At 32.5% G+C, this 13,930-nt stretch overlaps 5 protein-coding genes across 5 annotated transcripts; 2 read left to right on the top strand and 3 right to left on the bottom strand.

The window, feature by feature from the left end:
• Window positions 1–83: 83 nt before the first annotated feature.
• Window positions 84–957, top strand: PPL_07052 (YidH family protein; the record flags this gene model as incomplete). Its single annotated transcript, XM_020577899.1, has 2 exons — window positions 84–840; window positions 953–957. 2 exons carry the CDS (start codon window positions 84–86, stop codon window positions 955–957), a joined length of 762 nt encoding a protein of 253 aa, XP_020432347.1.
• Window positions 958–1,023: 66 nt separating this feature from the next.
• Window positions 1,024–1,787, bottom strand: PPL_07051 (uncharacterized protein; the record flags this gene model as incomplete). The annotated part of the gene is made up of 4 exons (XM_020577898.1): window positions 1,024–1,044; window positions 1,160–1,411; window positions 1,496–1,538; window positions 1,642–1,787. The coding sequence occupies 4 exons, from the start codon at window positions 1,785–1,787 to the stop codon at window positions 1,024–1,026; spliced, it is 462 nt and encodes a 153-aa protein (XP_020432346.1).
• A 415-nt stretch (window positions 1,788–2,202) lies between these two features.
• On the bottom strand, window positions 2,203–6,964 carry PPL_07050 (uncharacterized protein; the record flags this gene model as incomplete). The annotated part of the gene is made up of 5 exons (XM_020577897.1): window positions 2,203–2,835; window positions 2,907–3,257; window positions 3,336–3,575; window positions 3,650–4,504; window positions 6,146–6,964. The coding sequence occupies 5 exons, from the start codon at window positions 6,962–6,964 to the stop codon at window positions 2,203–2,205; spliced, it is 2,898 nt and encodes a 965-aa protein (XP_020432345.1).
• A 1,213-nt stretch (window positions 6,965–8,177) lies between these two features.
• pyr56 (bifunctional UMP-synthetase) lies at window positions 8,178–9,792 on the top strand (the record flags this gene model as incomplete). Its single annotated transcript, XM_020577896.1, has 3 exons — window positions 8,178–9,101; window positions 9,190–9,379; window positions 9,470–9,792. The coding sequence occupies 3 exons, from the start codon at window positions 8,178–8,180 to the stop codon at window positions 9,790–9,792; spliced, it is 1,437 nt and encodes a 478-aa protein (XP_020432344.1).
• Window positions 9,793–10,555: 763 nt separating this feature from the next.
• PPL_07048 (GATA-type transcription factor) lies at window positions 10,556–13,930 on the bottom strand (the record flags this gene model as incomplete). Its single annotated transcript, XM_020577895.1, has 5 exons — window positions 10,556–11,457; window positions 11,609–12,060; window positions 12,123–12,320; window positions 12,381–12,598; window positions 13,928–13,930. The coding sequence occupies 5 exons, from the start codon at window positions 13,928–13,930 to the stop codon at window positions 10,556–10,558; spliced, it is 1,773 nt and encodes a 590-aa protein (XP_020432343.1).

Here is a 13,930-nt window from a genome sequence, read left to right as displayed (position 1 = left end):
TGATATTTATTTACATATACATATTTTACATCTATAATGAAGATTTTATTTAAATAGTATAATTTAATTGTAATATTATATAAATGGAAAATAATAATATTAATAATAATAGTATTAGTAACACAAATATAGATAACAATAATAATAATAATAATAATAATAATATTGAAAATAATAATAACAATAATAATAATTTAGAAAATAACAATAACAATAATAATAATAATGAAGATAATGAAAGAACAACTCTAACAAATAGTACATCAAATATAACAAAGAAAAGAAATCAATCGAGATCATTGTCCAATTCCTTATCGAATTTGGAGTTACCGACATCACAACGAATCAATCAATCACCATTGAGATCTTCTCATTTGAGTTCCTCTGCCGGCGGCGGCGGTGGTGGTAAACCAAATAAATCAAGACATGAAATGAATCAACAGATTGCGACATCTGGTGATGTCAGTAAATCAAAGGATCACGTCAGACGTGTACTCTTTACAAAGATACTCGAGAACAAAGGTTCGGTTGCACGTGATCATCTGGCCAATGAGAGAACGTTCCTCGCATGGCTACGTACTGGACTCTCTTGTATTGCACTGGGTGTCGCACTGGCAAAGATAGGAACATCGCGAGCCGGTGGCATTATCTTTGTAGCACTGGGTTCACTCTTTCTGCTCTACAGTCCAATCCGATACTTCCAAGTGTATCGACAGCTACTCAGAGGTAACTTTTCACCCAATCGTTTCGGAACGGTTCTCTTTATCATTCTCTGTCTTGCCGCTGCAATCACCGCACTCGTAATAGTACTAGCCAATCATTCAAGTAGCGCAATCAATTGTAATTGTATATTTCCAACAACAACAACATCAACAACAACAACAAATGAATTAAACATTACAAATCATAACAATAACAATAACAATAACAATAACAATAACAATGATAATAGATTAATAAAAGAAAAAAAAAAGAAAGTTAAGTTATACAATTTTATTTGATGTTTATGTTTATGTTATTTTTTTAATTACAACTTTGATACAGCTAATTTATGTATTTTATGTGATTCTTCATAACCTTTTTGCTGCTCCATTCTCTTCATCCAGGTTGCAATGTGTTTGTATGGAGAGAGATCGTAGCTCAGGAGAAGCAGTTGTACTAGTTCACAGTAGGCAGAGATGTCTGCGAGTGACATGTCGGTACCGTTGATGAATGGTTGTTTACCTTCGACTAACCAGTACTTTTCAAAGAGATGCAATGCTTTTGCTACTTCTTTTGCTTCGGCTTCTACTTTCAATGGGTCTGTAGCGACGTTGAACTTTGGCAACATAAACTTACTCACGAAATAGGTGAAACATGGTTTTCTAAAGTTAAGATGATGCCAATCTAGATAGCTATCAACTGATGCTCTCTTTATCAAATCAGTGGGATACAAGCTATCCAACTTGTACTTTTGTGCCAAATATCTCATTTGAGCATGTGATTCTAAAATTACATCATCATCAACTTTTAAAGTTGGTATCTTTCCAAATGGATTACTAGGTGAGTGAATATATTTAAGTAAAATGTACATAGTTAATAAAAACTTGTTTTCTTTTGTTTTGTTTAATAAAAAAAACAACATAATCTCTATATACTTACATCTTTTTATATTCATCTGTTCTTGTTTCACCTTTTAATACTTGAAGTAATTTCAATTCATATGGAATGTTACCATAAATCATTACCCAGGCTACTGCTCTACAAGGTTGACTCATCAAGTCACCATACATAATAATCTTTGACATATTTATTTAAAACTTTTTTGTTTTTAAAGAAGTAAATAGTTATTTGATGAATTAATTATTAATAGAGTAATTAATCTAGCTTTCTAAATTTATATTTTATTTTATTCTTCTTCTTTTTTAGACAGATAATTTATAACATTAATTTAATAAAAAAAAACTGAATTTCATTTCACACCACTTACGACCTCTTGAAAAGGAAAAACATGATGATTATGATTTGAAATTTCCCATTTCCAATATTTTAAATTTCATGATGTTATAATGATGATGTCTGATTAATTATAATTACTTTTATTAATATCTGCATATATTTTGATTACTTTTGTTAGTTTATAATGATTTAAAATTAGGTAGGTAATTAATAAAAGAAAAGATTTTGGTGTGTTTTTCGTTTTCGTTATATGTAGTTAGTTGGTTAACATGTATGCACCCATATATCTTCTTTAAAGTATTCGGCGGGAGAATCATCGTAGGGTGGTCTGGTATTTCTTTGTACAGCGACGATCTTAAAGTTCTTTAGTTTGCCACGCTCGGCATCCGGATAGTAGATGTTCCAGGTTCTACAGATGAATCGACCGTAGTGCAGACGCAGGTCATCGTGGAACAAGATCGACATGAGGAAGTTACGTTGGCGCTGACCACTGTTGAATGTGTAGATCGGGTTCGCTTTGTAGTCCGCTGCCTTTGGCTCGGGTTGCAGCAGATCGATGCCAGTGTACTTCTCGAAATTCGCAGGAATAACAAGCCAACGACTGTATTTCGGCGGGTTCGGCGCGAACATTCCCCACCACTGATCGGTCTTGAACACATAGGCAATCGAGGCAAAATGAGGTGATGGATAGGTTGGATCCGATTGTCGCATATATCCATTGTAATTCCAATAGGGTACATACAATATAAAAACGAGAGGAATGATAATCGTAAATAATATTCTGCCTACTTTACTCAACATTCCACTATTATTACTGTTATTCTTATTGGATGATGTTGGTACTGTTGTTTTATATCTATTTAAATTATATTCACTATTACTATTGTTTAACCAATCCTTTTTTAAATTTAAAATCAATAAAGTTAATAAGAAATAATTATTATTATAAATTATTATTATTTACTTACAATAAATAAATGGAATTTACTAATAATCTTTTCAAAGAATGGTGAATTTACAATGATTTCAAGTGGCCAAAGTAACCATGATTGTGATACCAATACAACGAATGCATCGTAATCACAATATACTTCACCTTGGAATTGAGCGGAAAAGTATTTCGATTTGAATTGGTCATTCAATGGAATGAATTCTGAAATGTGAATACCATCTTCGTCGAGGCGTTGTTCGGATGCTCCTGAAGATGAACCACCACTTGAATTTACTATTTTAACAATTGGAGTTTGTGAAATTAAAAAGAATTTCTTAAATGCAAACAGCATATATTCTACATTCTTTGATTTAGAATCATAGAAAATCTAAATAGCAAATGAAAATTTTAAATTAATATTTGAATAATATAGAAAAGATAAGATAATCTTTTTTACAATACATACAGATAAATGATTTCTTTCTTTGTTTGATGAAATCTTTGATATTACAAAATCCCAGAATGGTGTTGGTACGAATCCACATGAACAAACCATTGGAATAACAATAAATAGATAGATGTTTATACATGCTCCAAATCCAATGTGCATTGCTACAAATCCACATATCGATAGTAATCTTAGTTGTGTGTTAAAGATTGGTGATACCATAAAAATGGGTCCTAAATATTCAAATGCCAATGTGACCTAAAAAAAAAAACAGAAAATTAATAAACCTATTAAAGCAAAACAAATAGTTGTCCACTTTTTAATTTACTTACTCTTGTTAGGAATCTTAAAAACTCTGGGAATTGAATCAAGATATCGGTCAAACCATAATTGAATTCCTTTAAATTCAATGCATAGTGAACTGCATCATAAGTAACATGCCAATCATCACCATGTTTTAATAATGCTGTGAATATATAAATAGTTGCAAATTGGACTATAAATCCAATGGTTGCAAATGATAAATGTCTATTATTATTATTGTTATTGTTATTATTATTATTGTTGTTGTTGTCATTATTATTATTATTATGAGAAGTTTCAGAGGTTTGTCCAGAACTTCCAATTGTGGCTGTCGGTTGAATTCTTAGTGAATCGATGGAATAGACTTTGCCACTGGGCATAAATATCAACCAGAACAACATCGTTCGGACATAGTCGTCACTGCCGTCGAGAACGTAGATGTTACGATTCTGAAGTGATGCCAGTAGCAGGTATGACATGAATGCAGAGAAACGAGTGCGGTAGCCAACGAGCATCATTGTTGCGAATGCCCAGGCGGTAGCGAATAGCATGAACTGGAAAGGAATGGAGCCGTTGATGAGATGAATCGAAAAACGCAGCTCTGTTCCCTGAGCACCCATCGACATTGGATACTGTCCGTACCAAGTATAGTGGTGCATGAGATACTGTGAACGCCAAAACAGGTCCGACAACAAATAGAGTGACATTGCAACTCTGTAGAGTGCCATACTTCTGTAATCCAAATAGAGAGTGTTTACTATGAATATTTCATATAGTCTTCTCCATATTGTTTTATCAACACCAACAGAATCTTTAGATTTACTGTTGCCGCTACCAAACATTGTTGTTCTGTATATTTCTGTATTTGTATTATTACTATTTGGCTAAAAACTAAAGTTTAAAATAAAAATAATTTACTTGAAAATCTCTTCTATCTTAATCAAAACATGGTAATTAAAAACTATGAGGGGTGGAAATGTCGAGTGAATTTGTGAAATGTGGAGGTGGATGAAGGTGTGATAATATCTGTCGATTAAAAAAATAAAAAAACAAAAACTTTTTTGATTTTTGTTTGATCAATCTTTCTAGAAATGGAAATAAATGATGAACTCGTTGCTATGGTTGATGGTTGGACAACAAGATTTGTGGTGATTATGATATTTTCGTTGTTTTGTTTTAAAAAAGGTCAAAGTCAATCAACAACAACACTGCACTGTTTGATTTAAAAGAAAAGAAGAGAAATGATAAACAATAAATAAAGAATGATTATGTCACAATAAAAGTTGAAATCCAAAATTAAAAAAGAAAAATGTTATCAAATTGTTTTTTTTTTGTTTTTTTTTTGAAAAAATCGTTTTTTTGGGCTTTTCTTCAGCGGATTCTAAATTAAAAACAAAAATAAAAAAAAATCAAAAAACTGTGTTTGCACTGCTCGTCAGTTTTTCAATCACCAACCACCATCTTTGAACCAGGATTGATCTTAATCAAAAACAATTTTAAAATTGAGAAATTTGAAAATGAATACATTTTATTTCAATTAATATTATTTGTTAAAATAAATATTTGATATTTGATATTTATTTGTTTGGTTATATAATTTAGGAAAGTAGATTTGTTGATTTTTTAATATCTTTTTGGAATCTATCTGATTTGATAAGAAAATGAAAAATGTTTATATATGTGTTTGAAATATTCTGGTTTGATTGAAAAAGAAAGAAAGAAAGAAAGAGAAATATAGGAATATTACATTTGACCAACAATTTTGATGTTGAAATAATTATTGTTTAAAAATAAATAAAACATTGTTTTTTTTTTTTTGATTATTCATTCTCAGTTCCATTATAATCAAAAGATTGGTCGATTGAGGAATCGATAAACGATGTTTCATCTTTTCTTCTCTTCTTTTTGTAGTGCATCTGTTTGGTCGGATGTGGCGGTATGAATGTCAGTTTCTTTATCAGCTCGCTGTCATCGTGTATCTCAAACGGTTGTGTAAAGTTGAAAAAGTATTTGGAGCGGTCCGACTCCACTTCGCAGTTGATGACAGAGGTGCTCTTGGTGTTCACCACAATAAAGGGGAGGTGGATACGGTCGTTCTCGCCGTTGCTGCCGGTGCTTCCGGAACTTCCAGTGCTAGTGTTGTTGGTGTTGGCGACCATCTCTTCGTTGCGGTCTATCAGTGTGTGATAGAGACGCTCCTGGAACTGCAGTTCTTTGTACGCCATCTTTTTGGCACGGAGACGCGCCTGCAGATCTTGCTTTTGTCGCTCGAGCGAGGTGTGTGACGCGGGTGGTGGTGCCGATGTGGGCAGTCCGATCCAGCTGATCGTCTGCTTTTCTTTGGTGATGATTCCCATCGCTTGGAAGACGTTGAGCACGTCGTAGATACGTCGCTTCATGGTGTTTGTCTTGATGTCGGCGTTGGTCATGCCCGACTTGATGTTTTCCATTACGATCTCGTTGATGATCTCATTGGACACCTCGCTGTAGGAGGTGTTTGTCTTGCTCTGCACTTTCTGACAGACTTTCATACTGAGAAATCTAAGTCCTTTGTCTTCCTTCTTTGTCTTTTTGTTGGCGTGTTCATCCACCGATATAGAGTTCTGTTCAAAGAGATGATTGAAACCCGAGTTAAACGATGGTAACTCTGTATTAATAGATTGATTCAAACTCATATCAATTGAACTATTTAAATTATTATTGTTATTGTTATTGCTATTGTTTGTTGTTGTAGTAGTAGTTGTTGTTGTTGTTGACGTCAAAGGTTGTTGTTGTTGATAATAGTTTGATTGTGATGCTGATGACGATGCCAAAGATGATTGAGAATACGACGATTGTTGACTAGAGTATGGTGATGTAAATGGAGGTGTCGATGTCTGAGATGAACTGTTGCTATTGCCAGTACTAGTCTTACTCCTCAGGTCACCCATCAAATAATAATCCGCCATTGTTGTTGTTGTAGTAGTTGTTGGTATTGGTGTTGTTGAATTTTGTCTATTATTATTATTATTATTATTATTATTATTATTATTATTACTATTATTAAAAGGTTGTTGTTGTGCATAACCACCACCTTGTTGGAAATAAGGTTGTTGTTGCTGTTGAGTTGTACCACCACCATAATCTCTAAGTGTTGGTATTTCATCGTTTTGTATGAAACCTGAATCACGTGCCAAACTATCCAAGCCAGACTCTTTGCATATCTTCAATACACGCTCGTGAAGAGACATCGATTCGGTGGTAACACCAACAACAACGCCACCACCACCATTGCCATTTACATGGTCATCCAAAGCGGATTCCAACTCTATGAAATTCGTAGATGGATCATGATGGTCACTCATTCTCCAAAAATCTATGTTCTTTTTATTTTTAATAATTTGAAAATTAGATAGATAAATAGATATATATATATAATACAATTTAAATAAGTTCTTTCTTTCTAACTTTATTCTAATCTAAAGAATGATTGTGTGAAAGAAAGAATGAAACAACATTAAACAACAACAACAATAATAATATGTTATTTGTGAAATACCAATTAGCTATACATATACAATTAATTAAGTAGTTAATTTTTTTTTGGTTATTTAGTTTTGTGAGAGTTTAAGTGTTTATAAAAGATGAATGAATCAATGTTCATTTATTTTTCAATTCTTTGATTAATAAAGATATATATATATATAAATAATTACTACAACCAAAAAAAAAAATGTATGAAAACAATTAAAAAAATAAACAAAAAAGGAGGGAAAAATTATCGATTAAATTTGTTTGACAAGTCATAAAACAAAAAATGGTAACTTTAATTTAAGCTTATTGAAGAAGAACGATCATAGGAATCCATATTATCTCTCAAATTTCATTGCCTTGATGTTGAATCGAAAGATATACGATAACCAAAAAATATATATATTTATAATCTTGATCATTAAATTCATTTCTCAATAGTAAGTTATTTGTAATCAAAGTAGTATTTTTATTTGATTGATTTTATTATATTTGTTTTTTTTTTTGTTATTTTCTAGAAAGTAAGTGGAGTTATGATTTGTATTCACAATTAATTAAAGATATAGATTTTAATTTGTAAATATTAAACATTTAATTACTGTCAAAGTAGACATGTAGTTGTGTAATATATTTCGATTTCTTTTTATTCAATATTATTAGATTTTAAACATTTTTTTTTTATAGTTTATCAAATTAACAATATTTTCAAAAGATATTACTAAGCAACTATAAATTCAAATAAATGCTTCTGTTTCTATCTGTATATTAAAAGAAAATAAATAAATAAACACTTGAATTTTTCTCAATTCCTGATTTAGTTGATGGGAAATTTTAAAAATAAAATAAAATAAAATAACTTTGTTCGTTTTTTTTTTAAATTCCGATGAATTTTAAAACGAAATCATATGTATGATTTTCGTATTAATTTAAATTAATCATTTTTAGTAAAAAATTTACTACCTTTTTTTTTTTATTATATCGAATATATAAATAAACATTTAATTACTTTTATTACTTTTTAAATAAAAATTATATATTATTGAAAAAATGGATTTAAATACATTGGTCAGTAGATTACATGAGATCAACGCTGTCAAATTAGGTCAATTCAAATTGAAGAGTGGTATTATGTCACCGATCTACATTGATCTTAGAGTCACTGTTAGCTCACCGGTGTTGCTATCTCAAATCGCCGAGATGATGTACCAAAAGGTCAGTCAAGACTCTTCGATGCCACCCATCGTCTGTGGTGTTCCCTACACCGCGCTACCAATTGCCACCGCGATGTCGATCGCCCACGACACTCCGATGGTAATGCGTCGTAAGGAAGCAAAGAACTACGGTACCGCTCAACTGATCGAGGGTCGTTACAAAGCCGGTGACAACGTGTTGGTCGTCGAGGATCTCGTCACCTCGGGTGCATCCGTGCTCGAGACCGTGCGTGACTTGAACGCCAGCGGACTCGTCGTCACCGACGTCGTTGTGTTGCTCGATCGTCAACAGGGAGCACGTCAAGAGCTAGCCAAACACGGCTTGAAGTTGCACTCTGTCATCACCATGGAGGAGTTGATCGACACCCTCACCAAACAAGGCAAACTCGACGAGCCAACCTTGGCATTGGTCAACTCTTTCCTCGAAGCCAACCGTGCTGTCACCGTGCCAGCCGCATCGCAAATGCCAGCTGCTGCACCAGCACCAAAGCCAGCAAAGAAATACCTCACCTATGAGGAACGTGCAAAACTCGCTACCAACCCAACCGCTTCCAAACTTTTCAATATCATGGCCACAAAGAAGACCAATTTGGCAGTAGCAGTAGATCTCACCCGTAAACAAGAAGTATTGAACTTGGCCGATTCCATTGGTTCTGAAATCTGTGTACTAAAGACACATGTCGACATCATCGACGACTATGACCAAGATTTTGTTCACCAACTCGAACAAATTGCATCAAAGCATAACTTTTTAATTTTTGTAAGTAAATTTGTCAACCCTATTACATATTTTGTACAACTCAAAGTTAATGTTAATCTAACTAAACAACAAATGTACATATTTATAGGAGGATAGAAAGTTTGCAGATATCGGTAACACTGTTAAATATCAATTCGAAAGTGGAGTATACCATATCTCCAAGTGGGCACATATGGTGACCATTCATGGTGTAGCCGGTCCTGCTATTATCGATGGTTTCAGAGATTCAATCAAACAAACCGGTGCCGGTTTACTTTTACTCGCTCAAATGTCATCAAGTAAGTACTGTTTGATTAAAATAATAGATAGATAAATGTAATGATTATATTAGAAGTCGACTAATATCATTGATAAATTAATAATAACAGAGGGATCTTTGTGTGTCGGTGAATATACAAATCAAATGATTGAAATGGGTAAACAGAATTCCGATGCTGTAATGGGATTCATTTGTCAAGAGAGATTGGAATCGATGAGCGACAACTTTGTTTTGATGACACCAGGTATCCAATTCAACTCCAAAGGTGACAGCATGGGACAACAATACAACACTCCAGACTATGTTGTCAAGGAGAAGGGTACCGATGTAATCATTGTCGGTAGAGGTATCTATCAAAACAGTGAACCAAAATCAGAGGCAATCAAATATAAACAAGCTGCATGGGCTGCCTATGAATCAAGATTAAATTAAATTAAATTAAAAAATAACAACAAACAAAATAAAACAATTATTTATAAACATCATTTAATATTTTAACTTGTCATATTAATCAAAAAAGATTGATTGGGAATTGTGCGCATCTTTAAAAAGAATCTTTTAAAACAGCTTATTTGGCTTTGTTCGTTTTTTCACTTAATTCGGTCGCTTACTTTTTTAAATATTATTTTTTTATTTTTATTTTATTTTTTTAAATATTAATACTGTTCCTACTGAATGGATGGATGAAACAAACTGATATTGTTGTCCAAATGAATGTAGGAATATTATCTTGCCTCCCTATGACTTTTAACGTATTGAAGGATACAACTGCCATGACCATAAAGATCAAAACAGAGCTAATTTGGCTTTGTTCGTTTTAATTAATTCGGTCGCTTACTTTTTAAAAACTAAAATAATTCATATCATGGGATTTTTTTGTTTGGTTTTTTTTAGTATTGAATTGTGAATCCTTGGTTAAAATGAATAAGTACTAAGTTCAAAGACAAGAGAGAATGTTTTGTATGATGAAACAAATAATGGTTTATTCTTTGCTTCAATTGTACTTTTTTATGATCTATTATTGTGAGTCGACCCACTTTAATTCAAATTTTTAGAAATAAAAAACTAACCCAATGTGTGTAATATATTCAATAGAGAGAAGAAAAGATGTTAAAATAATAAAGTTGGTTTGGTTTAGTTGAATGTAATAATACTCTAAAAAAAAAAAAATTGTTTGTTTATTTGGAAATGGATCTTATTCCTTTCTATTGTTGTTGTTGTTACTGTTGTTGATGATTCTAGGAGGTGTACTTGTTCTTGGTGTTCCTAATCTTGGTGTGCCGGTTCTGGGTGTGCTACCACCAATCGATGTAGTATCCGACTCGATGTCACTGCTATAGCTTTCGTAGCCACTGCTACTACTCAAACTACTGATACTACTTCTTCTTTGACTGTTGTATCCTCTTCTAGGTGTACTACTGCTTTCCAGTGGAAGATCATCATTTTCATCCATTATATTATTGTAATAGCTATTGATATTGTTACTTCTAATGTTGATTCTACTATTGAAATCATCTAGTTGATCGATAGTATCAATGCTACTGGTTGACGATTTATAACTATTGTTAAAGTGGTCGAGTGGTTCTACATCGTCGTAGTTGACAATACTTGCAATACTATGACGAAGGCGTGCTTCTCTCTCGCGTTTCACACGCTTGGCATATTGAATTCCACAAGCGTTGCACAGACTCTGACCGAGAGGACCTCTTCGCCACTCTGGAGTGGTACTGGTATTGCAACCCAAACAAGAGGTTGGACGTTCCTTTCTAGGTCTACCTCTTTGTTTCTTTACTTTGATTTCATCTGGTCTCTTGTTTACTTTACTCGATTTCTTTGATTCCTTATCCTTATCTCCTCTCTCTTTACTACTGTCTTTGTCCTTATGTCTTTTCGACGATGAGCTAGAGGTAGTAGTGGTGGTTGTAGTAGAAGCAGCACTGCTACTTCTATCGCTACTTGGTTGATCAGAGTCATCGTTGACTATAGTCGATGTTGTAGACTTGCTGTCTGATTCATCTACGAAGCTCTCTTCTTGTTCAGTGGCAATAGGTTGATTACCAGTAACTGGTAATGAAATCTTGGGGATGTGAGGTCTCTCTTTGAAAATAATATTGGCATTGTTGTTTGTTATATGGCCAAGAGTTGGTTCATCGTCATTCAGAATACTCTTGGTAGATGCTGCACTGCTACCCCCATAGAGATGAAGTTGTTGGCGATCAGGTGACTTTCCAAAATACACTGATTATACTTGAGCTACCATCTAAATTGTATAACTGAGTGATTGGATATTGCGGTTGTGGTTGATGTAAAGAAGTAAACGATGAAGATGGTGAGTGGTAGGAAATAGGTGATGGTTGTTGTTGTTGATGTTGATTGTTTTGTGGTTGAGATGGTGAAGACAATGGTGAAGCGGAATATTGTGGAGATAAATGAGAAGTTTGTAATTTTTGTTGTTGTTGTTGATTTAATGGAGGAGAATAAATAGGACGATGTGCATCTGGACTGTACAAAGAAGAGGATGAAGAAGATGGTGAAATATCGATTGTGGTCAAATGTTGTGGTGGTGGGGAGGTCACTGGTCTGACGTTGGTGTTATTAATATTATTTGGTCTTGGTGATGGAATGATGGAAGGAGGATAGAACAGACTATCTTTGTTTTGAAATTCTTTATGTGGATGTTGTTGAATAAGTTGGTCATAACTATATATTAATAATAAAATGTTAATAAATTATATTTTTAATAATAAATGTTTGTAACTTACAATTCTATATGTTGTTTATTATATGAAAATGGATGTTGTGGTTGTTGTGGTTGATGGTATTGTGGTTGTTGTGAATATTGTGGACTCATGTGGTATCCTTGATGATAAGTATATGGTTGGATTGGTGTTGGTACTATTTGTGGTTTGGATATCTTAAATTGTTGATGACTATAAACATCTTGTTGTTGATATAATGGACTAAAAAATAAAGAAAATAAGGTTAATATTAATTATTATATTATTTATTAAATTACTTACAAATAATTATTTGATGGAGATGATCTATTGGTTCCATTTTCATATGGATAGGAAGTGGTATTTCTTGGACTTGGTTGTGGCATTGTCGAAGCTGTGTGATGTGGGTGTAAATAATAATTTGGTGGGAAATGTGGAATTGGATATTGAGTTTGTTGATAAATGGTATTCATATTATTTTCTCTTCTGGTTTGCTCTGAGCCAAATCTTTGTATATTCATCTAAATAAATAAAAAAACGATAAAAATATAATAAATAAATAAATAAAAATATAAAACTGTGTTTTTTAGATTTTTCTATAATATAATAATTTCTAAATTATTTGTTTATAGAAATGAAATCATTAGTTGTTTTTAAAATAATATTACAACAAATGTTTAAAATAAAATATTAAAAAATAAACTATATATCTATAAAATAATAAATTGATATGTAATGGTACTAAATAAATAAAGATAGATAGATAGATAATAATTATTGATTTGATTTTTAAAATTAATAAAAACTAAACTAAACTAAACTAAACTATCCAACTAAAGTATTATTGATTTCATATGACAATAGGATATGATTGTCTTTGACTAAAAGGTTTTCTTTAGTAGGTAATGAGATTAAAGTTAGGTTTAGTTTTAAGTTTGTTGGTTGGTTGGAATAAATATAATAATAAATATCCGATAGAAAATGATAGTCATTTGAGGTTATCAATCAATTACTTTAGATATCTTGTTGTTGGTTTAGTAAAATTAAATTAAACAGTTTGGAATAGTAGAACCATAAAGTGAAATAGATTTTCGAGATTTCACTCTGATCATCAACTCTTATTTAACAAACTCTATGAATAGAAAACTGATAGACTTTATTAGTCGGTCTACTGGTGCATATGACTGATGGAACAGTGATCACAATAAACACACAAAGACAACATGCCTATCAAAATTACTTGTTAGACCAATATGTGATTAAATGTGTGATTGAAGTGTTTAGCCAATCAATATTAGAGGTAAATGGAAACATGTGTGATATATCTGTGTGATCAGTGTGTGTGTTGTCACTGAGTTGTGATGAGTGTCGAATAAACCAACAGTCTCCACCTTTGAAAGAATTGATTTACCGTAGTGTGTGGTTACAAAATAACAATGAAATCGGTCTGTAAACCACCCATCACTCTATATTGATGTGGGGGTGATTTCAAGAGTATAGGCAAAACAACACACACTAGTTAATAAAATAAAATCGCACACAAACACACAACACAATGCAATCACTCCATAGGTCTATTAGGATTAAGGGTCATGGTGGTGGTTTTCATGTGAAGTGTTTTACTGGTTGGAGTTGTTAACCCCTTCGATATGGAATAAGGAGTGCTATCGATTTGGGTTGTGACAATATTGTTTTTGATCAACAAATTAAATGAAAAAAAGTGTTTGGTCTGACTTGGGAGATGATCATAAACGGTTTTTTCGAGATTTCTAAAGCTTTAAACTGATCAGACTTGTTTTTGGGTATTTAGACAAAAAAAGAGTTTTTAAAACAAAAATATCTTGACAAACCAT

Source organism: Heterostelium album (genome assembly GCF_000004825.1).
Source record: "Heterostelium album PN500 unplaced genomic scaffold PPL_scaffold6, whole genome shotgun sequence".
In the NCBI taxonomy this organism is placed as follows: domain Eukaryota; phylum Evosea; class Eumycetozoa; order Acytosteliales; family Acytosteliaceae; genus Heterostelium; species Heterostelium album.
This window is presented reverse-complemented; position numbering and strand designations above follow the sequence as displayed.